The 27,959-nt window shown below is 43.8% G+C and overlaps 1 protein-coding gene across 7 annotated transcripts in view; it reads left to right on the forward strand.

Moving 5' to 3' along the window:
- The window catches only part of LOC140725785 (choline-phosphate cytidylyltransferase A-like), an 88,678-nt gene that overhangs the window by 46,066 nt on the left and 14,653 nt on the right, over positions 1 to 27,959 (forward strand). For all 7 annotated transcript variants that reach the window (XM_073041692.1, XM_073041690.1, XM_073041691.1 and 4 more), the window contains 2 exons: positions 5,481 to 5,580; positions 12,602 to 12,718. In XM_073041692.1, coding sequence (XP_072897793.1) covers positions 5,481 to 5,580; positions 12,602 to 12,718 — 217 coding nt within the window. The remainder of the gene's footprint in view (positions 1 to 5,480; positions 5,581 to 12,601; positions 12,719 to 27,959) is intronic.

The following is a 27,959-nucleotide window of genomic DNA, read 5'->3' on the forward strand; positions in this document are numbered from 1 at the left end:
GGGCATACAATGGAGCAAAAAATAATGGGAAGTTAGAAGATTGGGAAGCTTTTAAAAACCAACAGAAGGCAACTAAAAAGTCATTTAAGAAGGGAAAGATGGAATACGCAAGCAAGCTAGCCAATAATATTAAAGAGGATACCAAAAGTTTCTTCAGATACATGAAGTGTAAAAGAGAGGCGAGAATGGATATCAGACCGCTGGAAAATGATGCTGGAGAGGTAGCAATGGGGGACAATGAAATGGCAGACAAACTGAATAAGTATTTTGCATCAGTCTTCACTATGGAAGTTCCAGATGTCAGGGGACATGAAGTGTGTGAAGTTACCATATCTAGAGAGATGGTTCTTGGAAAACTGAAAGATCTGAAGGTAGGTAAGTCACCTGGACCAGATGGCGTATACCCCAGAGTTCTAAAAGATGTGGCTGAAGAGATCACAGAGGCTTTAGTAAATATCTTTCAAGAATCACAAGATTCTGGAGTGGTTCTGGAAGACTGGAAAATTGCAAATGTCACTCCAATCTTAGAACAGAGAGGGAGGCAGAAGAAAGGAAACTTATTGTCTAACCTCAGTGGTTGGGAAGATGTTGGAATTGATTATTAGGGATGAGGTCTCAGGGTATTTGGAGGCACATGATAAAATAGATTGTAGTCAGCAAGGTTTCCTCAAGGGCAAATCTTCCTGACAAAGCTGTTGGAATTCTTTGAAGAAATAACAAGCAGGATAGACAAAGGAGAATCGGTGGGGGTGGTGGTGTTGGATTTTCAGAAGGCATTTGACAAGGTGCCACACATGAGACTGCTTAAAAAGCTACAAGCCCATGGTATTAAAGGAAAGATTCTAACATGGATAAAGCAGTGGGTGATTGGCAGGAGACAGAGTGGGAATAAAGGGAGCCTTTTCTGGCTGACTGCTGGTGACTAGTGGTGTTCCACAGGGGTCTGTGTTGGGAATGATTCTTTTTATATTGTATGTCAATGATTTGGATGATGTAATTGATGGCTTTGTTGCAAAGCTTGCAGATGATATGAAAATAGGTGGAGGGACAAGTAGTTTTGAGGAAGTGAAGAGGCTACAGAGGGGCTTAGGCAGATTCGGAGAATGTGCAAAGAAATGGCAGATTGAACACAGTATTGAGAAATCTACGATCATGCACTTTGGTAGAAGAAATGAACTGGTCAACTGTTTTCTAACTGGAGAGAAAATACTAAAACATGAGATGCAAAGGGACTTGGGAGTCCTTGTGCAGGATTTCCTAAATGATAATTTGCAGCTTGAGTCTGTGGTGAGGAAGGCAAATGTAATGTTAGCATTCATTTCAAGAGGACTGGAATATAAAAGCAAAGATGCAAGGCTGAGAGTGTATAATGCATTGGAGAGGCCTCACTTGGAGTATTGTGAGCAGTTGTGGGCCCTTTATCTTTGAAAGGATGTGCTGAAACTGGAGAGGGTTCAAAGGAGGTTCATGAAAATGATTCCAACATTAAATGGTTTGTCACATGAAGAGTTTTTGATGGTTCTGTGTCAATACTCACTAGATCTCGAAAGAATGAAGGGTGACCTCTTTGAAACCTATTGAATGGTGAAAGGCCTTGATAGAGTGGATGTGGAGAGGATGTTTCCAATGGTGGGAGAGTCTAAAACACGGTTTCAGAATAGAGGGATATTCTTTTAGAATGGAGATGGAGGAATTTCTTTAGCCAGAAAGTGGTGAATCTGTGGAATTCTTTACCACAGGCAGCCGTGGAGACCAATTCTTTATGTATATTGAAGGCAGAGGATGATAGATTTTTGACTGGTCAGGGAATGAAGGAATAAGGGGAGAAGGCTGGAGATTGGGGCTGAGAGGAAAATGAAGAATGGCGGAGTAGACACGATGGACCAAATAACTTAACTCTGCTCCTATTATCCTATGGTCTTGTGAAACATTATATATACAGTACTGTACAAAAGTCTTAGGCATGTATGTATATTATATATGATGAATAAGACTTTTGCACGGCATTGTAGTATTTGTATGTACTTCACTGTACTACTGCTGCAAAATTAAACAACTTTCATGACATATATGAGTGATGATTCTGATATGGGTCTCTAATGTGGACTGGCGGTGGGAAGGGGACAGGGAGAGGGGAATCATGGTTGGGAAAAGAGAAAGGGAGAGGGGAGGGATTGGGAAGCATCAGAGAGACATTCTGATGATCATTAAACCAATTGTTTGAAATCAAATGGCCTTGCCTGGTGTCCACCCCCTGCCATTCCTTCTCTGCCACCGGTCCCACACCCTTCCTGTGACACTCCACCCTCGCCATTCCCAACATCCTTTGCTCCCGCCAGATTTACAACCTCACTCTTCATTCCACATTGACAAATACAGTACTGTGTGAAAATCTTAGGCATCTTAGCTATACAGTATACAGTGCCTATTCACCACCACCAACCCCACCCCTGGAAGTTTTCATGTTTTATTGTTTTTCAACTTTGAATCACAGTGGATTTAATTTGGCTTTTTTGACACTGATCAACACAAAAGATTCTTTTGTGTCAAAGTGAAAACAAATTTATAGTTTGGTCTAAATTTATTACTGTTATTAAACACAAGATAATTGATTCCATAATTACTCACCCCCTTCAAGTCAGTATTTAGTAGATGCACCTTTGGCAGCAATTACAGCCTTGAGTCTGTGTGGACGGGTCTCTATCAGCTTTGCACATCTGGACACTGCAGTATTTCCCCATTCTTTACAAAATTGCTCAAGCTCTGTCAAATTGCATGGGGGATCATGCGTGAACAGCCCTTTTCAAGTGAAGCCACAAATTCACAATTGGATTGAGGTCACTCCAGAACATTAACTTTGTTGTTTTTAAACCATTCCTGTGTAGCTTTGGCTTTATGCTTCGGGTCATTGTCTTGCTGGAAAGCAATTTTCTCCCAAGTTGCAGTTCTCTTGCAGATTGCATCAGATTTTCATCCAGGGTTTCACTGTATTTTGCTGCATTCATTTTACCCTGTACCTTCACAAGCCTTCCAGGGCCTGCTGGAATGAAGCATCCCCACTGCATGATGCAGCCACCACCATGCTTCATGGTAGGGATGGTGTGTGGTGTGGTGTGTTCTTGATGCTGTACGGCGTTTGGCTTATGCCGAACATAGAATTTAGAGTGATGGCCAAAAAGCTCAATTTTGGTTTCATCAGACCACAGAACCTTCTTCTAGTTGACTTCAGAGTCTCCCACATGCCTTCTGGCAAACTCTAGCTGAGGTTTCATGTGAGTTTTTTTTCCCCCAACAGTGCCTTTCTCTTTACCACTCACCCATAAAGCTGTGACTGGTGAATCTCCAGGCAATAGTTCTTGTATGCACAGTCTCTCCCATCTCAGCCACTGAAGCTTGTAACTCCACAGTTACTCCCTCGCTAGTCCCCTTCTTGCACGGTTGCTCAGTTTTTGAGGACGGCCTGCTCTAGGCAGATTTACAGCTGTGCCATATTCTTTCCATTTCTGGATGAGTGACATAACTGTGATATTCAGTGACTTGGAAATTTTTTTGCATCTATCTCTTGCTTGTGCTTTTCAATAACCTTTTCACAGAGTTGGTTGAAGTTTTCATGGTGTAATTTTTACCAGGATACTGACTCACCAGCAGATAGACTTCTGATTTTTAATGACAGTTGGCAATCCAACTTAAAGGTGCATTACTGCAACCAGTAGGACTGGAGTGTGGTGTAGTATGTTTGGAAATAAAACTCCTAATAGTTCTTTACCAAATTACCCCAATAATGCCCTATAGATTTTAAATAATGGAAGACAATATTGTGAATTAAATTAAAGTCACTTCCATAACTTAGTGAAATTTTTAAAATGAAAACAGTCAACCCCACAGCTTGTAGTGCAGCCTGCATTTGCTTTCTTTCAACCTTATATGCTTCACATTGTAAAAGCATGTGTTCAGCTGTTTCATGACAAAACCTACACATCCCAGAGTGATGTTTTCCAACAGAATATAAAAAATAATTGGGCAGAGTATGCCCACTTCTAAATAGCGTGAATACAATTCCTTCCCTTCTTGTCTTACCCCCTTCTCGCATCAATCCAACAGTTTTATGTTAAGGTGTCTCACCTTATGCCCATTATCCCACAGGTCTTACCATAATATCCTAATTTTTAGCCCCACCAATCCCTTTGCTTCTGATTTGCTAAGTATCTATATCCACAGATGAACTTTTAACAGCTTTTTTTGGCCAAATAAACCTCAGGAAAAAGTTATTTAGAATTTCCTCCCTCTCCTAATTTTCATAATTTTATCAAAAGGCCGTCCCTCCACAACATAAGATATGCTTTTTCAATATCAAAGAATACTGCTATTACAACTTCTTTATTTACCTGTGCTTTCCTGATATCATCTTCCAAACATAAAACTGAATCCAATGTTATTCTACCCTTCCGAAATCTGCTCAGATAAAACACGGTATCACCTCTTTTTTCCAGAATATAATTCAACCACTCTATTACCATATGTTCCATAAGTTTACATAAGTGGGATGTTAATGATATTGGTCTATAACTAGAAGGATACAACAGGAGTTTTCCAGGGTTTAGAATAGGTACTACGACTGCCATGTTCCATGAAGAGGGAAGATGGCCTAAATTTCAAATAGGATTCAAAAATTTTATTATTTTCTTGAGAGTTATCAGCCATATGTTTAAACACACAATAACATATCTCATCCTTTCCTGGAGCCATCTGACCTGTACTATTAATAGCTTTCTTAAATTCACACAAAGAAAACTCCACCATTACTAATACTATCACTGCTACAGCTGGCTTCCAATACATCAGGGTATTCACTTAGAACCCTCTCCCTACATTGTTTAGCCTCTTCACTTAAATTATCTTAATTATGAATTGCAGCAAATGACCGAGCCAGTACCTCAACCTTCCCTGTTTCAGTAAAAATTGTATTACCGTCTTTAATCAATACTGGAATGGTAGCAGTTGGACTTTCCAGATACAGATGTATTTTTACTACAATCACCGTGACTGCACACAGCTGATCACCATTTAACTAATTATGTGACTTCTGAAACCAATTGGCTGCACCAGTGATGATTTGCTGTGTTATATTAATGGGGATGAGTACTTATGCAATCAAATATTTTGTGTTTTATATTTGTAATTAATTTAGATCACTTTGTTGAGATGTGTTTTTGTTTTGACAAAGAATCTTTTTATGTTAATCAGTGTAAAAAAAAGCCAAATTAAATCCACTATGATTCAATGTTATAAAACATAAAAACTACCGGGGGGGTGGGTGAATACTTTTTATAAGCACTTTATATATGCCTAAGACTGTGTACCTCTCGTAGATGCTGAGTTCATCCAGTATTTTGAGTGAGTTACTCTCCTGTAGCACCTGCAGTAGATGGCCCTCATTTACTCCCGAGTCCTTTCATCTCTCAACAATTCTGTTTTTTTAGGCCCTTTCAATGCCGGCTCCTTTCGCAAAGGAGAATGGAGTGAGAACTGAGAAGCCATATCAGCGTGTGACGTTTGAAGAGGCAAAAGCTGGGACCCCCTGTGAGTACAGAGACAACTGTGGCTGTGCGTATAAGATGATAAGAGGCATAGATCGAGTGGACATCCAGAGACTTTCCCAGGGCGGGGCCTAATTTTAAGATGATGGGAGCAAAGCATCAGGTGATGTCATAAATAGAGTCATAGACTACTTCAGCACAGAAACAGGCCCTTCAGCCCATCTAGTTCATGCCAAACTATTATTTTCCCTAGTCCCAGTGACCTGCATCTGGGTCAGGAGCACCAAGTTTCTTGGGGTGCATATTACTAATTATCTCACCTGGTTCCTCTACACTGCTTCTTTAGCCAAGTGAGCACAGTAGTGCTTCCACTTCTGGAAGAGATCAAGACAAGTGAAGCTCTCCCCACCCACTATTCTCACCACATTCTGCGGAGCACCATGGAGTGTGCCCTGACCAGTGGTATCACTGCTGGTACAGGAACTGCAATGCATCAGATTGCTTGGCCCTGCAGCAGATTCTGAGGACTGCTGAACTCTTCATTGAGGTCTCTCTCTTCTCCCCCACATACCCCCCCCCATCCATTCAGGACATGTACCAGAGGTGCTGCATACACAGTGCCTTCAGCATTGTCAAAGACTCCTCCCATCCTTCCCATCTCCTGCTATAATGCAGAAGGTACCAGAACTGTCAGACTAGGTAACAGCTCCTTTCTCCAGACTGTTAAACACCCTGCCGCTGGCCAACACACATACACACCCGTTCTGAATACCCTGACACCACCCACCTCCACAACTCACAGACACACTCTCATCCCGCACTGGTCTCCTTTTGTCTTTTATTGCTGCTGTTTCACACATTTATACGATTGTTTGTTTTACTATAATCGTGTCAGTAACATTCTACTGTCTTATACAAACATGCACCATGCACTTGATGTCAAAGACTCAGTCTTCAGGCCATGCCACTCAGGGACTGTCAGAATGTTATTTTGTGACTCTATGTGCTGTGTTATCCACCTCAGCTCCGGAGGTGCGATGTTAGGTTTAGCTGTATAGATGTGTACGGTTGAATGCCAATAAACATGAAGTTGAACTTCAACCTGGACTATTACCCTCCATACCCCTCCCATCCAAGTACTTCTCCAAGCTTCCCTTAAATGTTGAAATCAAACCTACATGCATCAGATATAGAACAGAATTAGGCCATTTGGCCTATCAAGTCTGCTCCGCTATTCCATTATGGCTGATTTATTCTCCCTTCTAACCCCATTTTACTGCTTTCTCACTGTAACCTTTGACACCCTGACAAACCAAGAACCTATCAACCTCCACTTTAAATATACTCGATGACTTGGCCTCCACAGCCGTCTGGAATGAATTCCACAGGTTCACCACTCCTTCACATCTCTGTTCTAAATGGATGTCCCTCTATTCTGAGGCAGTGCCCCTTGTCCCAGATTCCCCCACTGAAGGAAACATGCTCTCCACATCTACTCTGTTTAGGCCTTTCAATGTTCAATAGGTTTCATAGAGATTCACCCTCATACCAGTGAATACAGACCCAGAGTCATCAAAAGCTCCTCGTACGTTAACCCTTTCATGAAAAAGATGGAATACAAAGATAAGTTAGCCAATAATATTAAAGAAGTTACCAAATTTTCTTTACATAAAGAGTAAAAGAGAAGCGATAGTAGATGTCAGTCTGCTGAAAAATGATGCTGTAGAGGTAACAATGGGGGACAAGGAAATGGTGAATGAACTGAATAAGGATTTTGCCTCAGTCTTCACTGTGGAAGACACTAACAGTATGCTGGAGGTTCAAGAGTGTCAGAGGGCAGAAGTGGGTGACGTTGCCATTACTAGGGAGAAGGTGCTTCAGAAACAGAAAGGTGTGAAGGTAGATAAGTCACCTGGACCAGATGGTATACATCCCGTGGTTCTGAAGAGGGTGGCTGAAGAGACTGTGGAGGTATGAGTAATGAACTTTTAAGAATCGATGGGTTCTGTCATTGTTCTGGAGGACTCAAAAATTGAAAATGTCACTCCACTCTTGAAGAAGGATGAGAGGCAGAAGAGAGGAAATCACAGGCCAATAGTCTGACCTCAGTGGTTGGGAAGATGTTGGTGCCGATTGTTAAGGATGTGGTTTCGGGGTGCTGGAAGCACTTGATAAAATGGATCAAAGTCAGCATGGTTTCCTCAGGGGAAAACCTTGCCTGACATATCTGTTGGGATTCTTTGAAGAAATAACAAGCAGGATAGACGAAGGAGAATTGGTGGATGTGGTGTACTTGGACTTTCAGTAGGCCTCTGACAGGGTGCCACACATGAAGCTGCTTAACAAAGTTATAGGTCCATGGTATTACAGGAAAGATTCTGGCATGGATAAATCAGTGGCTGATTGGTAGGAGGCAAAGAGTGGGAATAAAGGGAACTATTTCTGGTTGGCTGGTGGTGACGAATGGTGTTCCACAGGAATCTGCATTGGGACTGCTTCTTTTTATGTTATATGTCAGTGATTTGGATGTCAGGAATTGATGGCTTTGTGGCTATGTTTGTGGATGTTACAAAGGTAGGTGGAGGAGCAGGTAGTTTTGAGGAAGCAGAGAGGCAACAGAAGAACTTTGACAAATTAGGAGAGTGGGCAAAGTATTGCCGATGGAATACAGTGTCAGGAAGTGTATGGTCATTCACTTTGGTAGCAGAGGTTGATAGATTCTTGATGGGTCAGAGCTTGAAGGGATATGGAGGGAAGGCCGAGAGGGAAAACGATTGAGCCATGATAAAATAACGGAAAAGTCTCATGGGCCAAATGGCTTTAATCTGTTCCTGTATCTTAGGGTGTTCGTTCTCTGTGTCATTCTCATGAACCTCCTCTGGACCCTCTCCAATGCTAGCACATCCTTTTTTTAGATAAATGGCCCAAAACTGCTGACAATACTCCCAGTGTGCTCTAACCAATGCCTTATAAAGCCTCAGCATCACTTCTATCTCTTCTATTCTAGTCCTCATGAAATGAATGCGAACATTCCATTTGCCTTCCTTACCACCGACTCAACCCAAATTAACCTTTAGGGAATCCTGTACAAGGACTCCCAAGTCCTTTTGCATTTCTGGTTTTTAAAATTTTCTCCATTTAGAGAATAATCTAAGCTTTTATTCCTTCTACCAAGATGCGTGACCATACACTATGTTCCACCTGCCACTTTTTTGCCCATTCTCCCACACTGCCCAATGCCTTCTGCAAATAGTCATAAAATACACAAAACCATAGATGTTGTTGAAAGAAAGACATCAGTTCCCCCCCCACCTTCCTGCCAGCACAAAAAGAAAAACAAAAACTTGCAAGTCCCAACCCCTCCCTCGCACAAAAACTAACAGATCACCCACATGGAGAAACAACAAGAGCATTGGGCCCCAAACCCCCAGCCTGCCAATTGGCAACAAGGAAGAATAGGCGAGAACATGGAAAAAAACCTAGAACTACAGTCCAATCCATAAATCTCAGAATTTCCTTAACATCTCTCCTCTGAGAACAGTGTCTCGAACCAGCGGCCCCTCTGGGGACAGCAGTTGAGTTTTTCTGTATCTTCTACTTAGTTTTTTTAATCTATTTATCATTGGCAGCTAACCAGTAAAGGCTCCCTTTATTCTCACTTTTTTCTCCTCCCAGCCAGCCAATCTTCTATCCATTCTGGCATCTTTCTCATAAAACCATGTGCTCATATCTTGATCAGCAGCACCTTGACAAAGGCCTTCTAAAAATCTTAGTTCTCTTAAGTTCTTAAGAACTTAAAACCTTAAGTTCTCTCATCAAATGTGGTTCATTACACAACGCCCAATCCAGAATCGCCTTTTCCCCTAGTGGGCTCAACCACTAGCCACTCTAGAATGCCATCACATAGGCATCCTACAAATTCCATCTCTTGGGATCCAGCACCAGCCTGATTTGAAATCCCCCACGACTATCATTACATTGCCCTTATTACATGCCTTTGTTGTTTCCCATGAACAAGGTAAAGGATTACAGAATGCAGAATAAAATGTTACTGTTACAGAGAAGTTGCAGTGCAGGCAGACAATAATCATAAGGAGATGGATTGTGAGGTCAAGAGTCCATCTTATTAGGAGCTGATATGTTTTACAACTTCATAATTGAAAGGAAGACCTAGGATTCCAAAACTGTGGGTCTAACTTCGGGTTTACCTTAAGCAAGGCACGCACGTATCACATGCTAGCGTGATGACACGTTTATACTTATAACCCGTAATGAATTATTTAAACGAACAAGATTAAAAAAATATACTGTATATAATATTTGAATATTAAGTACAGAACAGAACCATTAAGTAGTCCTATAGCAGCAGGGTAGAAACTATCCTTGAGCCTAGTGGTATATGCTTTCAGGCTTTTGTATCTCCCGCCCAATGGAAGTTGGGAGAAGAGAAAATGTCCTATTTGCCACATTTGGTTCACATCCCTCTAAACCTGTTCTATCCATATACCTATATCTTTTAAATATTGTTAATTTACCGGCCTCAACCACTTCCTTTGGCCGCTTGTTCTGTATATTTAAAGTAAAAATGTTGCCTGTCAATTCCCTTACAGTCTTACCCTCTGACCTTTAACCTATGCTCACTTGTTGTTGATTCCCCGCCTTTGGGAATTTGACTGAGTGAGTTCATCCTATTTGTGCCCCTTGTGATTATACACACCCCTATAAGGTCACCTCTCAGTCTCCTTTGCTCCATGGAATAAAATCGCAGACTCTCCAACCTCTCTCCCTACCCTATTAAAATTGGAATTGGTTTATGATTGTCACATGTACCGAGACACAATGAAAGCTTATCTTGCACACTGTTAATACAGATCAGATCAGTACACAGAGCACTGAAGTTATACAAGGTAAAACAATGCAGAATGTACATAGACCATAAAGAATAACAATTACCGGGACAGTGCAGTGCAAGTAGACGTCATCATCATTATGCACAGTGTCATTTGACATGGGCGATCATGGACATTCCATGACCATGATTGTTCTTGGCTAATACTTCCACAGAAGTGGTTTGCCATTGCCTTCTTCTGGGCAGTGTCTTTACAAGACGGGTGACCCCAGCCATTATCAATACTCTTCAGAGACTGTCTGCCTGGCATCAGTGGTCGTATAACTAGGGCTTGTGATGTGCACCAGCTGCTCATACGACTGTCCATCCACCTGCTCCAATGGCTTCACATGACTTTGATCGGTGGGCTAAAGAGGTGCTACACCTTGCCCAAGGGTGACTTGTAGGCTAGTGGAGAGAAGGAACGTCTTACACCTCTTTTGGTAGAGACTTATCTCTGCCCCACCACCCAGCAGACAGACGATAAGGTGCAAGGTTATAACCAGAAAGTTAGTGAAGTCAACACACACAAAATGCTGCAGGAAGTCAGCAGGTAAGGCAGCTTCTATGGAAATGAATTTTAATATATCAACAATTTATTCATTTACATAGACACTGCCTGACCTGCTGGGTTCCTCCAGCACCCTGTGTGGGTTGCTGTGGATTTTCAGCATCTGCAGAATCTTTTGAGTTTGTCAAAGGGCTGATTCCTGGGAAGGTGTGGCAGCTTTGTGGGAGTGCGGAAGATGTTTATCTGAATGTTGCCTGAATTAGAGAATTATTACCTATAAGAAGTGGCTGGGACAAATTTGGATTGTTTTCTCTGGCGTTTTGGAGGCTAAGAAGAGGCATAGGGGCCATAGGTCCCCCACCACCAGATTGAGCAACCTTCAGGCACTTAAACCGCAGGGGATAACTTCATTCAACTCAACTCTAACCGATTACCCAATCTACAGGTTCACTTTCAAGGAACCTACAACTCAGTTTTTCTGTATTATTTATTTACTTATTATTTATTATTATTTTACTTCTGTATTTGCAGTTTGTTGTCTTTTGCATACTGGTTGTTTGTCCATTTTTGTGTATAATTTTTCATTGATTCGATTGTGTTTCTTCATAATGTAAATGCCCACAAGATAACAAATCTCAGGGTTTTATATGGTGACATGTACTGTATGTATTTTGATAATAAATTGACTTTGAACTTGATTGTAAGTGTATAAAATTACGACAGTCACAGTTAGGGTAGACTGCCAGTGCCTTCTTCCCCAGCGTGAAAATATGAAACACTAGTGGATAATGTGAGTGGCGGGGTGGAGATAGCCTCTATCAAAAATGGTGTAAGGCACTCCTTCCCTCCACTAGCCTGCTGGTCACCCTTAGGCAAGGTTATTTTACCCATGTGTGAGGTAGATGAATCCCCGATCTATCGTCTCTGCTAGTGACATCATAGAATTAATTACAGAACACAGGGGAAGACTATTTGCCTTTTTTGGGTCGCGTAGCGTATCAAATTATTGTGCCAGCGACCTGGGTTCAATTCCCGCCACTGTCTGTAAGGAGTTTGTACTTTCTTCCCATGACCGCGTGCGTTTCCTCTGGGTGTTCCAGTTCCCTCCCACATTCCCAACGTGTACGGTATAGGTCAGTAATTTGTGGGCATGCTCTGTTGGTGCCAGAAGCATGGTGACACGTGTGGGCTGTCTCTTGAACATCATCGGATTGTGTTGGTCATTGACACAAACAACGTATTTAACCTCTGATGTTTCAACGTACGTGTGACAGTAAAGTTAATCTTTAATAACACACACAGAATTCTGGAGGAACTCAGCAGGTCAGGCAGCATCTATGGAAATGAATAGACATTTGACATTTCAGGCTGAGACCATTCATTGGGACTGGAAAGGAAGGGGGAAGATGTCAGAACAAGAAGGTGGGGGAAGGTATGGAAGACTAGCTAGAAGCTTTCCTCCCCCCTCCCCCATCTTCTTATTCTGACATCTTCCCCCTTCCTTTATAGTCAAGAAAAAGAGTCTCAGCCCTAAACGTCACTGTTTATTCTTCTCGATATGTGTGGCCTGACCGGTTGGATTCCTCCTACATTATGTGTGTATTGTGCAAGGAATGTAAATAGCTAATTTGATGATGTGGCATGAAATTATGTTTCTGCTTTCAGGGGATCGCCCAGTACGAGTTTATGCTGACGGTATCTTCGATCTCTTTCACTCTGGCCATGCACGGGCACTAATGCAGGCAAAGAGCCTTTTTCCAAACACATTTCTAATTGTGGGAGGTAAGGAATTTTTGGAGCCTTGTGTACAGTTTGGGTCACCCTGTTATAGGAAAGATGTTATTAAACTAGAAAGAGTGCAGAAAAGGATTACTGGAATGTCACAGGACATAGCACAATATAGGATGATGAAGGGTCCCAGAATCAGGTTTATTATCACCGGCATGTGACATGAAATTTGTTAACTTAGCAGCAGCAGTTCAATTCAATACATAAGATAGAAGAAAGAAAAAAATGTGTAAGTAAACTTATTCGGTATACTTTATACAGTATATGTATATTGAATAGATTAAAAACCTGCAATAAACAGAAATACTATATGTATTAAAGAAAAGTGAGATAATGTACATGGGTTCAATGTCCATTTAGGAATCAGATGGCAGAGGGAAAGAAGCTGTTCCTGAATCGCTGAGTGTGTGCCTTCAGGCTTCTCTACCTCCTACCTGATGGTAACAGTGAGAAAAGGGCATGCCCTGGGTGCTGGGCGTTCTTAATAATAGACACTGCCTTTCTGAGACTCCGCTCCCTGAAGATGTCCTGGGTACTTTGTAGACTAGTACCCAAGATGAAACCCTCTACAGATCCTGTGCGGTAGCCCCCCCATATCAGACAGTGATGCAGCCTGTTACATCTAGAAGTAATTGAGTGTATTATTTGACATACCAAATCTCTTCCAACTCCTAATGAAGTATAGCCGCTGTCTTGCCTTATTTATAACTACATCGATATGTTGGGACCAGGTTAGATCCTCAGAGATCTTGACACCCAGGAACTTGAAGCTGCTCACTCTCTCCACTTCTGATCTCTCTATGAGGATTGGTATGAGTTCCTTTGTCTTACCCTTCCTGACGACTGCAATCAGCTCTTTCGTCTTACTGACAATGAGTGCCAGGTCTCGGCCTGGAATGTCAACTATTTACTCTTTTCTATAGATTCTGTCCGGCCTGCTGAGTTCCTCCAGCATTTTGTGTGTGTTGCTTTGGATTTCCAACATCTGCAGAGATTTTCTTGTGTCTGAAATCTCCTCAAACACTAAACCTATGCCCCCTCATATTCTATCCACTCATCTGGTTTTGAGGGCCCGAGTTGCAAGGAGAGGTTGTGTAGACTCGGCTGTATTTCTCTGGAGTGTAGGAGGTTGAGGGGTGATTTAACAGAGTTATAGAAGATCACGAGGGGCATAGACAGGGTGAAAGCACATAGTCTTTTACCCCAGGGAGGGAGGATGCTTAAAAACAAGCATTAGTTTAACTCAGGGTGAGAGATTGAAACAGGACATCAGGGGCAGCTTCTTCACACATATTTGGAATGAGCTGCCAGAAACAGTGGTTGAGTCAAGCAGCACATTAGCAACATTTGAAATCCATTTAGATAAGTGCTTTACACTACTCCAATGTAAAATAAAAACTTACCCCACACATTTCCTTTAACTATTCTCCCCTCACCTTAAATGTACCTAACAGGTCAGGCAGCATCAAAGGAGAGGAATGAACATTTGACGTTTCAGGCTGAGACCCTTTGTCAGAACATGAGGACCCTTCATCCCAGTCCTGATGAAGGGTCTCAGCCTAAAATGTCAACTGTTTATTCCCTCCATAGATGCTGCCTGATTTGCTGAGTTCCTCCAGCATCAGGTGTGTGTTACTCAAGATTATAAAGATTCAGAGATTCGGAGTACATTCATTGTCCAAGAATATGAACAGAACACAACCCTGAGATTCATTTTCCTGCAGGCAGCCCCAAAACAAAGAAACACCATGGGACCTGTTCAAAAAGACATCAAACTCCCAACGGATGAGAAAAAGAACAAACTGCAGAAAAGGCCAACAGCAAGCAGACAACGCATAAATATCAGGCATCAAACCTGCAGTATTCAGCTTATTTCAGCTACGCCTCTAACCAAAGTGCCCCAGTCCGCATCGATTGCCCCAATCAAACCGCTCAAAACCAGCAAACAATAGAGTTTCCAGAATCCAAACATGCATGCAGCATAAATCTCAAAATCCCCCTAAAAAGAGTCCACGGCCTCACTGATCAATCCTGGCATTGTGAATCCCAAGACTCCTGCACTATCCTCTGGCAGCAGCTAGTGAGAGGGAGAGAAAGACCAGTCAAATGCAGGCAGAAACTGCCGACCACCCTCCTATACTCCACTCTCGTCCTCAACCTTGCTCGACGCCTCAGTCAGAGAGAAGCAATGCAGTTGATCAGCTGCAGTCCACACACTCTGCTCCAAAGCTCTTTGAACTCCCTCGGAAACAGCAATTTACCAGTTTGCTCAAAAGGCCCCAAAGCATGCCATGAAAATGGAAAGCAATTCTCCCAAGTGCACATAGCTTATTAGCAGAATCATATTTGAAAGAAGTAAATGAAGTAAAATAAGTAGTTTTATGAACTGCTGCAGGACGTCACCATCGGTTGTGTTGTTCTCTGGAGTCATCTTGCAATCTTTCCAGCATCTGCAGAATCTCTTGTGTTTATTCTCTAGTAGTAGTACCCTGGGGTAAAAGATTCTACCTGTCTCTGCCTGCCACAATGGACAATATTCTTCCCACATTCTCATTCTCATTGCACCAATTAAGACAACGCCAGGGCCTCACTTTCTGAACCATCTACTATGTTTTACTGTTTTCTGCTTTTATCATTGTGTCCTTACCTGTGATGTGGGTTTTCATACCTTGCATTCACAGTGTAGATAAGATGTACAGGAAGCATTGCTGGCCAGAAGAGGTTTATTGACTGGATTTTTAAAGCTGCAAATCCATCAAAGTTCAAATTTATTATCAAAGTACATATATGTCATCCTATGCAATCCTGAAATTCATTTTCTTGTGGGCAATCACAGTTGAAACACAATTGAATCAATGGAAGACCTTATCCAACAGAACAGATGACTACCAATGTGCAAAAACAAACGTGTAAATCTTAAAGGGAAATGACAAGCTGTGGATTACAGTGAGAGTAATTCAGAAGAGGTATGTTTCGAAGTATTCTAAGCAGATTGCAACATCATTCACCAGTGCCATCTTGGAAAATTTACCTTTGCATACCAACTTTTTGCCGGGGCGAGTTGTGTCTCATAAACTTGATTAAGTTTTTTGACAAGGTAGCGATGGTGATTGATGAAGGTAGAGCTGTGGATTTTGTCCACATGGATTATTAGTAAGGCATTTGACAAAAGTACCTCATGCAAGGCTAATCCAGAAGATTAAGATGCATAGGATCCATGGTGATTTCACCATTTGGATTCAGAATTGTCTTGCCCATAGAAAACAGCGGGTAGAAGTCAGAATGACGGATTCTAGCCATAGGTCTGTGGTTTGTGGTGTTCTGCAGGGATATTTGCTGGGACCTCAGCTGTTTGTGATATATATAAATGACCTGGATGAAAATGTAGATGAGTGGGTTAGTAAGGTTGTAGATGATATCAAGATTGGTGGTGTTGTGGGTAGTGTAGAAGTCTGGTAAAAATGCAACAGGATATAGATCATTTGTAGAAATAGCAGATAGAGTTTAACCCACCAAATGTGAAATGTTACACCCTGGAAATGCAAAGAGACAGTACATTATTAAGGGCAAGATGCTTAACAGTGTTGAGGAGCAGAGGGATATTGGGGTCCGAATTCAAAGCTCTCTGAAAGTGGCTACGCAGGTTGATATGGTGGTTTCAGTAAGCATGTGGCAAGCTTGCCTTTGTTAGTCAAAACACTGAGTTCAAAATTCAGGAAGTTGTGCTGCAGCTTTATTAGGTTGCCTGCATTTCTGGTCACCCCGTTATAGGAAGGACATCGAGGCTTTGGAGAGGGCGCAGTAGAGGTTTACCTGGATGCAGATGATATTAAGGTAAGTGGCGTTGTGGATAATGAAGTAGGTTTTCAAAGCTTGCAGAGAGATTTAGGCCAGTTAGAAGAGTGGGCTGAACGATGGCAGATGGAGTTAAATGCTGATAAGTGTGAGGTGCTACATTTTGGTAGGAATAATCAAAATAGGACATACATGGTAAATGGTAGGGCATTGAAGGATGGAGTAGAACAGAGTGATCTAGGAATAATGGTGCATAGTATAGGAGTTGGGATGTAATGTTAAAATTGTACAAGGCATTGGTGAGGCCAAATTTGTATTGTGTACAGTTCTGGTCACCGAATTATAGGAAAGATGTCAACAAAATAGAGAGAGTACAGAGAAGATTTACTAGAATGTTACCTGGGTTTCAGCACCTAAGTTACAGGGAAAGGTTGAACAAGTTAGGTCTTTACTCTTTGGAGCGTAGAAGGTTGAGGGGGGACTTGATAGAGGTATTTAAAATTATGAGGGGGATAGATCGAGTTGACGTGGATAGGCTTTTTCCATTGAGAGTAGGGGAGATTCAAACAAGAGAACATGAGTTGAGAGTTAAGGGGCAAAAGTTTAGGGGTAACACGAGGGGGAATTTCTTTACTCAGAGAGTGGTATCTGTGTGGAACGAGCTTCCAGTAGAAGTGGTAGAGGCAAGTTCGGTATTGTCGTTTAAAGTAAAATTGTATAGGTATATGGACAGGAAAGGAATGGAGGGTTATGGGCTGAGTGTGGGTCAGTGGGATTAGGTGAGAGTAAGCGTTCAGCATGGACTAGAAGGGCCGAGATGGCCTGTTTCCGTGTGTAATTGTTATATGGACATGTGCTATCACGAGAGGTTGGGAAAAAAGGGGGTTGTTTTCTTTACAGCGGCGGAGGCTGAGAGGGATCTGATGGAGGTTTCTAAGATTTTGAGAGGCATAGATACAGTAAACAAACAATATCTTCTTCCCAGGGGTGAAATGTCTAATACCAGAGGGCATGTGTTTAAGGCAAGAGGGGATTTCAAAGGAGATGTGAGGGCTGTTTTTTACACAGAGAGGGGTGGGTGCCTGGAATGCGCTGCCTGGGGTGGTGGTAGAGGCAGATACATTGGGGACTTTTAAGAGATGTTTAGATAGGCATGGGAATGTGAGGAAATGGAAGGATGTGGACATCATTTAGGCAGAGAGTTTAGTTAGCCATTTGATGACTAATTTAATTGGTTTGGTACAACATTGTGGGCCAAGGGGCCTGTTCCTGTGCTGAACTGTTCTTCATTCTATATATGACAAATAAAAATAATCTTTAATCTTTAATTCTTTATTCTCTGTGTGGGGAAAAAACCATTCCCTCAGATCCCCTTTAAATCTTTCACCTCTCATATTAAACCTCTGCCCTCTAGTTTTAGACTCCCTTAATTCCTTGTGGTTGGGGGGTGGGAAACTGTGACTATCCTTGTAAACCCCTTGTAATTTTATAAACCTCTGAAAGGTCTTTTTTCAGCCACCTCCGCTACAGGAACAACAGTCCCAGGCTCTTCCCATAACTCAAGCCATCTAGTCCTGGTAACATCCTCGTGGATCTTTTCTGCCCTCTTTTCAACTTAAGATCTTACAAGACAACTAGGAAGTGGCCTTGTCACTTCCACCCATGTGTGAACGTGGACTTCAGCCTGGATAATGGGTTCTGTTCAAGCTCAAGTTCAAGTTTGATTGTCAATCAACCACACAGACGTATACGATGTTCCTTCAAGTTTAAGGTGCAAAACCCAGTACACAACACATATAGTTACGATAGCAGATACAGTCAAAAAATTATATCAACACAACTCTGTGAGTGGCATGGCCTGAAGATTGATAGTGAATGGGATGTTGTGCTGGAGCCATGTTTCTGCAAGAACAAGCACGCAGCAGTACCTCTTCTCGCACTTGGTTGGTCGCAGGTGATGGCAATCTAGTTTTTCGTCCAGGGAGTGAACACTGGAGTGCAGGGGCCAGCCCCAAACCAGCACAGATTCCATCATGTTCGCTGTGCCTCTGTTAGACCATAAGACCATAAGATATTGGAATAGATTTGGGCCATTTGGCCCATCAATTCTCTGCCATTGGCTGATCTATTTCTCTCTCAACCCCATTCTCCTGCCTTTTCCCCATAACCTTTCATGCCCTAACTTAATTAGAATCTGTCAACCTCCACTTTACTCTTTTAAACTACAGTACGTTGTGCTTTGGAACACAAATGGTACCCGTTTAGCATCCACTATTAAACGTATGAAAGGTCAAAAAGTGATTATAGAAATGTTGGGTAATCAGAGCTTTTGACTGAAGAGTGAGAGGTGAGGGAGCAACGGTCCTCTTGATAAATCTGTCTGGCGATTAGGAGATTTGTAATAGGTAAATTGGTTTATTATTGTTACTTGGAATCTAGACAGGTAAATCTACAGCATTACATATTTACAGTGGTGGTAAATCCCAACAAGCAGAACCCCTTTGAATATTCAATACTGATTTGTTCATTCATTATGTGCAGAGTTATATGACTTGGGCAATCATGATCTTTCCATGACCATGATTGTTCTTGGAAAAGTTTCTACAGAAGTGGTTTGCCATTGCCTGCTGTGCAGTGTCTTTACAAGACTAGTGACCCCAGCCATTATCAATACTCTTCAGAGATTGTCTGCCTGGTGTCAGTGATCACATAACCAGGATGTGTGATATGCATCAGTTGCTCATCGGATCGTCCATCATCTGTTCCCATGGCTTCTCATGACCCTAATTGGGGTGTTAAGCATGTGCTACACCTTGCCCAAGGGTGACATGTGAGCTAGCGGAGGAAAGGAGTGTCTTACACTTCCTTTGGTAGGGACTTGTCTCCACCCTACCACACTTCAATATAGATATCTGCCCCAAAAGCCACAGTGCAATCTCTAGACATCCGAAATATACCCTTTTTGTTGAAGGATGGCTCCGTGAACATAAAATATAGAACAGTACAGCACAGTACAGGCTCTTTGGCCCACAAAGTTGTGCCATCCTTTTAACCTACTCTAACATCAATTTAACCCTTCCCTCCCATGTAGCCTTTCACTGTCTATCATACTATACCAATTTAAATAACCCTAATGCACCTGCTTCTACCTCCACCTCTGGCAGCGCCTACCACACACCCACCATTTTCTGTTTAAAAAAAACAACTACCTTCAACCTATCTTTGAGGATATAATGAGTGCAGTGGATAGAGGGGAACAGAGAGACATTATTTACTTTGTTTCCAAAGGGTATTTGATAAGGTACAGCATAAAAGACTTATCCATAAGATAAGGATGCATAGAGTTGGGATACGTGGGTGTTACTCTGGTTGGCAATCTGTGGTGAGTGGTGTGCCACAGGGGTCGGTGCTGGGCCTGCAACTGTTCACAATATACATTAACGATCTGGAAGAGGGGACCGAGTGTAGTGTATCTAAGTTTGCTGATTATATTAAATTGAATGGAAAAGCAAATTCTGCAAAAGATAAAGAGAGTCTGCAGAGGGATATATAGATAGGTTATGTGAGTGGGCAAGGGTTTGGCAGATGGAGTACAACGTCATCCACTTTGGGAGGAAAAATGAAAGGTCAGATTATTATTTAAATGGTAAAAAATTGCAGCATGCTTTGCTGTGCAGAGGGACTTGGGAGTGCTTGTACATGAATCACAGAAGGTTGGTTTGCAGGTGCAGCAGGCTATCGAGAAGGCAAATGGAATTTTGGCCATCATTGCTAGAGGGATTGAGTTTAAGAGCAGGGAGGTTGTGCTGCAACTGTACAGGGTACTGGTGAGGCCGCACCTGGAGTACTGTGTGCAGTTCTGGTCTCCATACTTGAGGAAGGATATACTGGCTTTGTAGGCAATGCAGAGGAGGTTCACCAGGTTGATTCCAGAGGTGAGGAGGTTAGACTGAGGAGAGATTGAGTCGCCTGGGATTATTCTTGTTGGAATTCAGAAGTATGAGAGGAGATCTTATAGAAACATGTATCAAAATTATGAAAGGAATAGATAAAATAGAGGCAGGAAAGATGTTTACGCTGTTAGGAGATACTAGAAGTAGGGGACATAAAGTCAAGATTAAGGGGAGTAGATTTAGGACAGAGATGAGGAGGAACCGCTTTTCCCAGAGAGTGGTGAATCTGTGGAATTCTCTGCCCAATGAAGCAGTGGAGGCTACCTCAGTAAATATATTTAAGACAAGGTTGGATAGATTTTTGCGTAGTAGGGGAATTAAGGGTTGTGGGGAAAAGGCAGGTAGGTGGAGATGAGTCTATGGCCAGATCAACCATGATCGTATTGAATGGCGGAGCAGGCTCGAGGGGCCAGATGGCCGACTCCTGCCCCTGTTTATGTTCTTATGACATTCCCCCATACGTTCAGAATCAGAATCGGATTTAATATCACTTGCATATGTCATGAAATTTGTTGTTTTGCTGCAGAAGTAAATTGTAATACATAATTTTAAAAACACAAATTATGATTGAATTGACTTTATTTCTTACATCCTTCACATGCATGAGGAGTAAAAATCTTTATGTTACACCTCTGTCTAAATGCAATGTGCAATCATATTAATTTATAATAAATAGAACAGTCAGTGTAATATAGAGTACACTGAAATCAGCGTGAGTTCATCAGCCTGATGGCCTGGTGGAAGAAACTGTCCGGGAGCCTGTTAGTCCTGGCTTTTTTGCTGCGGTACCATTTCCTGGAGAGTAGCAGCTGGAATAGATTGTGGTTGGGGTGACTTGGGTCCCCAATGGGCCTTTTATACACCTGTCTCTGTAAATGTCCTGAATCATGGGAAGTTCACAACTACAGATGTGCTGGGCTGTCCGCACCACTCTCTGCAGAATCCTGCGATTAAGGGAGATACAGTTCCCATACCAGGCAGAGATGCAGCCAGTCAGGATGCTCTCAATTTTGCCCCTGTAGAAAGTTCTTAGGATTTGGGGGCCCATACCAAACTTCTTCAACCATCTGAGGTGAAAGAAGTGCTGTTGTGTCCTTTTTCACCACACAGCCTGTGTGTACAGACCACGTGAGATCCTCGGTGATGTGGATGCCGAGGAACTTAAAGCTGTTAACCCTCTCAACCCCAGATCCATTGATATCAATAGGGGTTAGCCTGTCTCCATTCCTCCTGTAATTCACAACCAGCTCCTCTGTTTTTTCCAACGTTGAGGAAGAGGTTGTTTTCTTGACACTACTGTGTCAGAGAGATGACTTCTTCCCTATAGCAAGATATATGTATAAAATTAAGTTTAATTGTCATTCAACCATACATAAATACAGCCAAATGAAAGGATGTTCTTCTGGGCTCAAGCTGCAAAACATACCACAAGCCACATATAGCACATATAAGATAGCAGTTAATATAGTCACACAAATATATATAATATACCGCGAGTCCCTGAGTGACATGTCCTGTAGATTGATGGTGTTGACAAGAGCAAGCCTGCTGCAGACCAGCTTACCTTCTACCTCTCAAACACTGGAGAAGAGGGGCCATTCCCCTCAGTCAGCATGGACTCCCGAGTGCCACCACACCTGCGCTGCCCCACACCGCTTTCAGTATCTCCCCCCTGGGCAGCTGCAATGGATGTCCCCGTGGCTTGATGAGTAATCTGTGCAACAACCGGGGCCAGGCAGGTCCGCTTGCTGTAGGTCTCGCCGTCGAGCCACCGAACTCCCCGTTACCGATGTCTGACAGGGTCTGGCGATCACAAGCAAAATGTCAAGACGATCACCTACTGTTAGACTGCTCACTCCCCTTGTGCACAGACGGTCATAAGGTCCACGCCAAATCCAGCTCCATTGGTTTTGAGCAACTGGCTGATGAGTAGACCTGCAGTACCTGATGTTCTTGATCACTTGCAGTGACTTGCAATCATAAAAGAGACATTAAGGACGAACAAATGCAGCTTTGATTAGAGCGGGAGTGGCTGCTGTGACCATGTGACCCACAATCTTATCAGAAGATAAATTAATTAAAGAGGGCAGAAGAGGGAAAGAAACCGTGCATGGTTCATTGTCTGTTCAGAAAAGATGTATCTCCACCTCGCTGGCCAAAGTGCATAAAGAGAGCAAAAAAAATAGTGAGATAGTGTACATGGGTTCATTGTCTGTTCAGAAATCTGATGGCGGAGGGGAAGAAGCTGTTCTTAAAACATTAGTGTGTGTCTTCAGGCTCCTGTACCACCTCCTTGATGCCTTGATGTTAGCAATGAGAAGAAGGCAGGTCCTGGGTGATGGGGCTCCTTAATGACAGATGACACCTTTTTAAGGCATCACCTTTTGAAGATGTCCGTGTCGCTGGGGAGAGTAACCTCCTTTAAAATTATGCATCCTTGATGTATTTTCCTCCCACATCACAAAGGCATACAGGGTCGGTGAGGGTACTTGGCTGCTGGAAATTGACTCTAGCAAGCAGGTGAGGTGTAGAATCTGCAGGGAGTGTGGCTAGAATAGGGTTAGTGCGAGTGGGTTGCTGATGGTCATTTTGGAACAGAGGCAAAGGGTCTTTCTGTGCCAAGATGACACTAGCGATGTATGGCGACATTTTGCAGGCAGCTCACAAAACCACTAGATATTTTACTAGATATACTTCTGAACTATGATCACTGCAATCCGCAGATTATAATTTCCCCTTAATAAACATACTTTTGAATCGTCCAAACGATCTAGCGATTTTACAGTCTTCTGAAGGATTTGGTGAGCTTGACTCTCTGGAATGCAGGTACGTCACCTTGAAGTGGACGGAGATTGAGCAACGGCAGAGGAGAGCAGCGCGCCTGGCCAGACGTCAAGCCAGATTAAAGCGATGAGGCCCGAAAGCGGAAAACGAACTGGTGTTCAGCCCCACCACTCCATCGCCCACCTGAGCCCATCCTGTCTGCTTTTGGTTGACCCAATTCCCTCTCTTCTCGCTACTGCCATTGGGTGGGAGGTGCGGGAGTCTTGAGTCCCATGACAGCCGGTTTTGGAGCAGCTGTAAGGCTCCTGGACGAGATTCAGTCACTTCAATGCTGAGCTGACTCCACAGACTGTGCATGTACTCTGGGGGAATCTGCATCTCATGTTCTCAGTATTATTTTATTTACTTTTTAATTATTTGCATGATTTTACATTGGATGTTGGTCACTCTTTGTTATTAGTGTGTTTCTGTGGATTCTTTTGTATTTCTTTGTGTTCCTGTGGGTGCCTGCAAGAAAATGAATTTCCAAATTGTATATGGTAGACATACGAATCTGTGTGCAATTGCAGCTTGTAATTTACATTTTGGTAATGTGTTTCTGGGCCAATGGAATGATCTGGCACTTTTGTTGTGTTCGAGGGAATTCGGCCTGGTTGAGAGTGAGGTTGGGAATGGAGTGGCAGAGCTCGAAACCACCATCAGCTCCAAGTCTCGACCAACTCGCTGATTAAAGCGTCGAGTGAGATTGAAATCAACGAGCACGAAAGCAGAAGGCGAGAGGGTGTTCAACGCTGTCTGCCTGTGCTTAACCAGTCTCTCTCATCCCCTCGATGGCTGCTGGAGAGTAAGGTGCAGGGGTTCTGGGTCCTGGACAAGGTTTGATTGGTGTGGTTTGTGGATTGGACTTATTTTCAAAGGACTCTGCAGTTCATGTTAGATGTATTTCTGCTTAACTAAACTGAACATTCCTAGACTGTTTTAAAGACTCTACAGTTTGATGTTTATATTATGTGTGTTATTCGCTCGTTTTTTGCCGTTTGCGCGATTTGTTTTTTGTGCATTTGGTGCTTGATGTTTTCTTTGAATGATGTTTCTTCCAGTCAAGATGGCACCTGCGTACAATTTCCCTTTGGTCGACGTCTTCTGGATAAATTATGAAACCACATACTTCACTTCTTTTATGTCTTTTACGTTTGCTTTTTTGTCCTGAATGGGATTCTGGAACTGTAGGAGCGTGTGATTTACAGATTGGAGGTTGTTGCAGTCTCAGAGAGGATTCCGGCAGACAGAGGCAGCGTGCGTGAACCTCTTGGGAAGAAGATTGGGGGGGTGGAGTGTGAGCCGAGGTTTGACTCCGTTTCACCAATCCATTGATCACCGATTAAAACAACAAGGGAGAGATTGTAGCATCGTGGCGAATGTGGAAGGTGACTGCTGGCAGCCTGCCTTTTGATCGCTGAGGGATAGCTCTGCTACCGGAGAGGGGAGACTGCCTTCTGATTGCTGGTGTGATCGCTCTGCTATGGAGATGGGAGACTGCCTTTTGATCGCTGGTGTGATCGCTCTGCTATGGAGACGGGAGACTGCCTTCTGATTGCTGGTGTGATCGCTCTGCTATGGAGACAGGAGACTGCCTTTTGATCGCTGGTGTGATCGCTCTGCTATGGAGATGGGAGACTGCCTTTTGATCACTGGTGGGATCGCTCTGCTATGGAGAGGGGAGACTGCCTTTTGATCGCTGGTGGGATCGCTCTGCTACGGAGAGGGGAGACTGCCTTTTGATCACTGGTGGGATCGCTCTGCTACGGAGAGGGGAGACTGCCTTTTGATCACTGGTGGGATCGCTCTGCTATGGAGAGGGGAGACTGCCTTTTGATAACTGGTGGGATCGCTCTGCTATTGGAGAGGGGAGACTGCTTTTTGATCACTGGTGGGATTGCTCTGCTACAGAGAGGGGAGACTGCCTTTTGATCACTGGTGGGATCGCTCTGCTATTGGAGAGGGGAGACTGCCTTTTGATCACTGGTGGGATCGCTCTGCTATTGGAGAGGGGAGACTGCCTTTTGATCACTGGTGGGATCGCTCTGCTATTGGAGAGGGGAGACTGCCTTTTGATCACTGGTGGGATTGCTCTGCTATTGGAGAGGGGAGACTGCCTTTTGATCACTGGTGGGATCGCTCTGCTATTGGAGAGGGGAGACTGCCTTTTGATGACTGGGGGATCGCTCTGCTACGGAGAGGGGAGACTGCCTTTTGATCGCTGGGGGATCGCTCTGCTACCGGAGAGGAGAGACTGCCTTTTGATCACTGGGGGATCGCTCTGCTATGGAGAGGGGAGACTGCCTTTTGATCGCTGGTGGGATCGCTCTGCTATGGAGAGGGGAGACTGCCTTTTGATCGCTGGTGGGATCGCTCTGCTACGGAGAGGGGAGACTGCCTTTTGATCGCTGGGGGATCGCTCTGCTACCGGAGAGGAGAGACTGCCTTTTGATCGCTGGTGGGATCGCTCTGCTATTGGAGAGGGGAGACTGCCTTTTGATCACTGGTGGGATCACTCTGCTACGGAGAGAGGAGACTGCCTTTTGATCGCTGGTGGGATCGCTCTGCTATTGGAGAGGGGAGACTGCCTTTTGATCACTGGTGGGATCTCTCTGCTAATGAGAGGGGAGACTTTTGATCACTGGTGGGATCGCTCTGCTATTGGAGAGGGGAGACTGCCTTTTGATCACTGGTGAGATCGTTCTGCTACGGAGAGGGAGACTGCCTTTTGATCACTGGTGGGATCGCTCTGCTACGGAGAGGGGAGACTGCCTTTTGATCGCTGGTGGGATCGCTCTGCTACCGGAGAGGGGAGACTGCCTTTTGATCACTGGTGGGATCGCTCTGCTATGGAGAGGGGAGACTGCCTTTTGATCGCTGATGGGATCACTCTGCTATGGAGGCGGGAGACTTCCTTTTGATCACTGAAGGATTGTTCTGCTACCAGAGAGGGGAGACTGCCTTTTGATCACTGGTGGGATCGCTCTGCTAATGGAAAGGGGAGACTGCCTTCTGATTGCTGGTGCGATCGCTCTGCTACGGAGAGGGGAGACTGCCTTTTGATCACTGGTGGGATCGCTCTGCTACCGGAGAGGGGAGACTGCCTTTTGATCACTGGTGGGATCGCTCTGCTACCGGAGAGGGGAGACTGCCTTCTGATTGCTGGTGCGATCGCTCTGCTATGGAGACGGGAGACTTCCTTTTGATCACTGAAGGATTGTTCTGCTACCAGAGAGGGGAGACTGCCTTTTGATCACTGGTGGGATCGCTCTGCTAATGGAAAGGGGAGACTGCCTTCTGATTGCTGGTGCGATCGCTCTGCTACGGAGAGGGGAGACTGCCTTTTGATCACTGGTGGGATCGCTCTGCTAATGGAAAGGGGAGACTGCCTTCTGATTGCTGGTGCGATCGCTCTGCTACGGAGAGGGGAGACTGCCTTTTGATCACTGGTGGGATCGCTCTGCTACCGGAGAGGGGAGACTGCCTTTTGATCACTGGTGGGATCGCTCTGCTACCGGAGAGGGGAGACTGCCTTCTGATTGCTGGTGCGATCGCTCTGCTATGGAGACGGGAGACTTCCTTTTGATCACTGGTGGGATTGCTCTGCTACGGAGAGAGGAGACTGCCTTTTGATCACTGGTGGGATCGCTCTGCTAATGGAGACGGGAGACTGCCTTCTGATTGCTGGTGGGATCGCTCTGCTACCAGAGAGGGGAGACTGCCTTTTGATCACTGGTGGGATCGCTCTGCTAATGGAGACGGGAGACTTCCTTTTGATCACTGGTGGGATTGCTCTGCTACGGAGAGAGGAGACTGCCTTTTGATCACTGGTGGGATCGCTCTGCTAATGGAGACGGGAGACTGCCTTCTGATTGCTGGTGGGATCGCTCTGCTACCAGAGAGGGGAGACTGCCTTTTGATCACTGGTGGGATCGCTCTGCTAATGGAGACGGGAGACTTCCTTTTGATCACTGAAGGATTGCTTTGCTACCGGAGAGGGGAGATGGCCTTTATAATTGTTGGTGGGGCATCTCTGCTGCCAGAGATGGAAAGGCCTGCCGCTGTGCCTGGAGAATATTGCCCAGGTTTTTTGCATTTTGGATATGGACTTAGAGGATAGACTTTTTATTTAGTCTTATAGTTTTTATTCTGTGTTTTCTCGCCCGATCTTTCTTGTGTTTTTGTGTACGGGGCAGGGTGATTTGGGGGCTTGATGTTCCTGTTCCATTCTTGTTTGATTTTTTGTGTGGGGAGGAAGGATTTGGGAGTTGATGAATGTGCTGCTTGTTTTTTTCCTTTCTTGGTTTTGTGGCTGTCCGGAAAAGAAGAATTTCAGAGTTGTGTACTTTGATAATAAATGAACCTTTGGACCTTTGAACCTTTTTGAACTTTTTCTTAGTTTCATGGCTGCCTGCATCAAATCTCAGAGTTGCATGCTGCCTACATAAATGTACTTGGAATCTTTGAATAATGATGCGGTAGTGTTAGCACAACGCTATTACAGTTTGGAGTTCAATTCTGGCATCCTCTGTAAGAAGTTTGTATGTTCTTCTGATGAGCATGTGGCTTTCCTCCCACATTGCAGAGACGTACGGGGTAGTAGGTTAATTGGTCATTGTAAGTTGTCATTTGATTAAGCTAGAGTTAATAGGTGGGATGCTGGG

Source organism: Hemitrygon akajei, chromosome 3 (genome assembly GCF_048418815.1).
Source record: "Hemitrygon akajei chromosome 3, sHemAka1.3, whole genome shotgun sequence".
NCBI lineage: Eukaryota > Metazoa > Chordata > Chondrichthyes > Myliobatiformes > Dasyatidae > Hemitrygon > Hemitrygon akajei.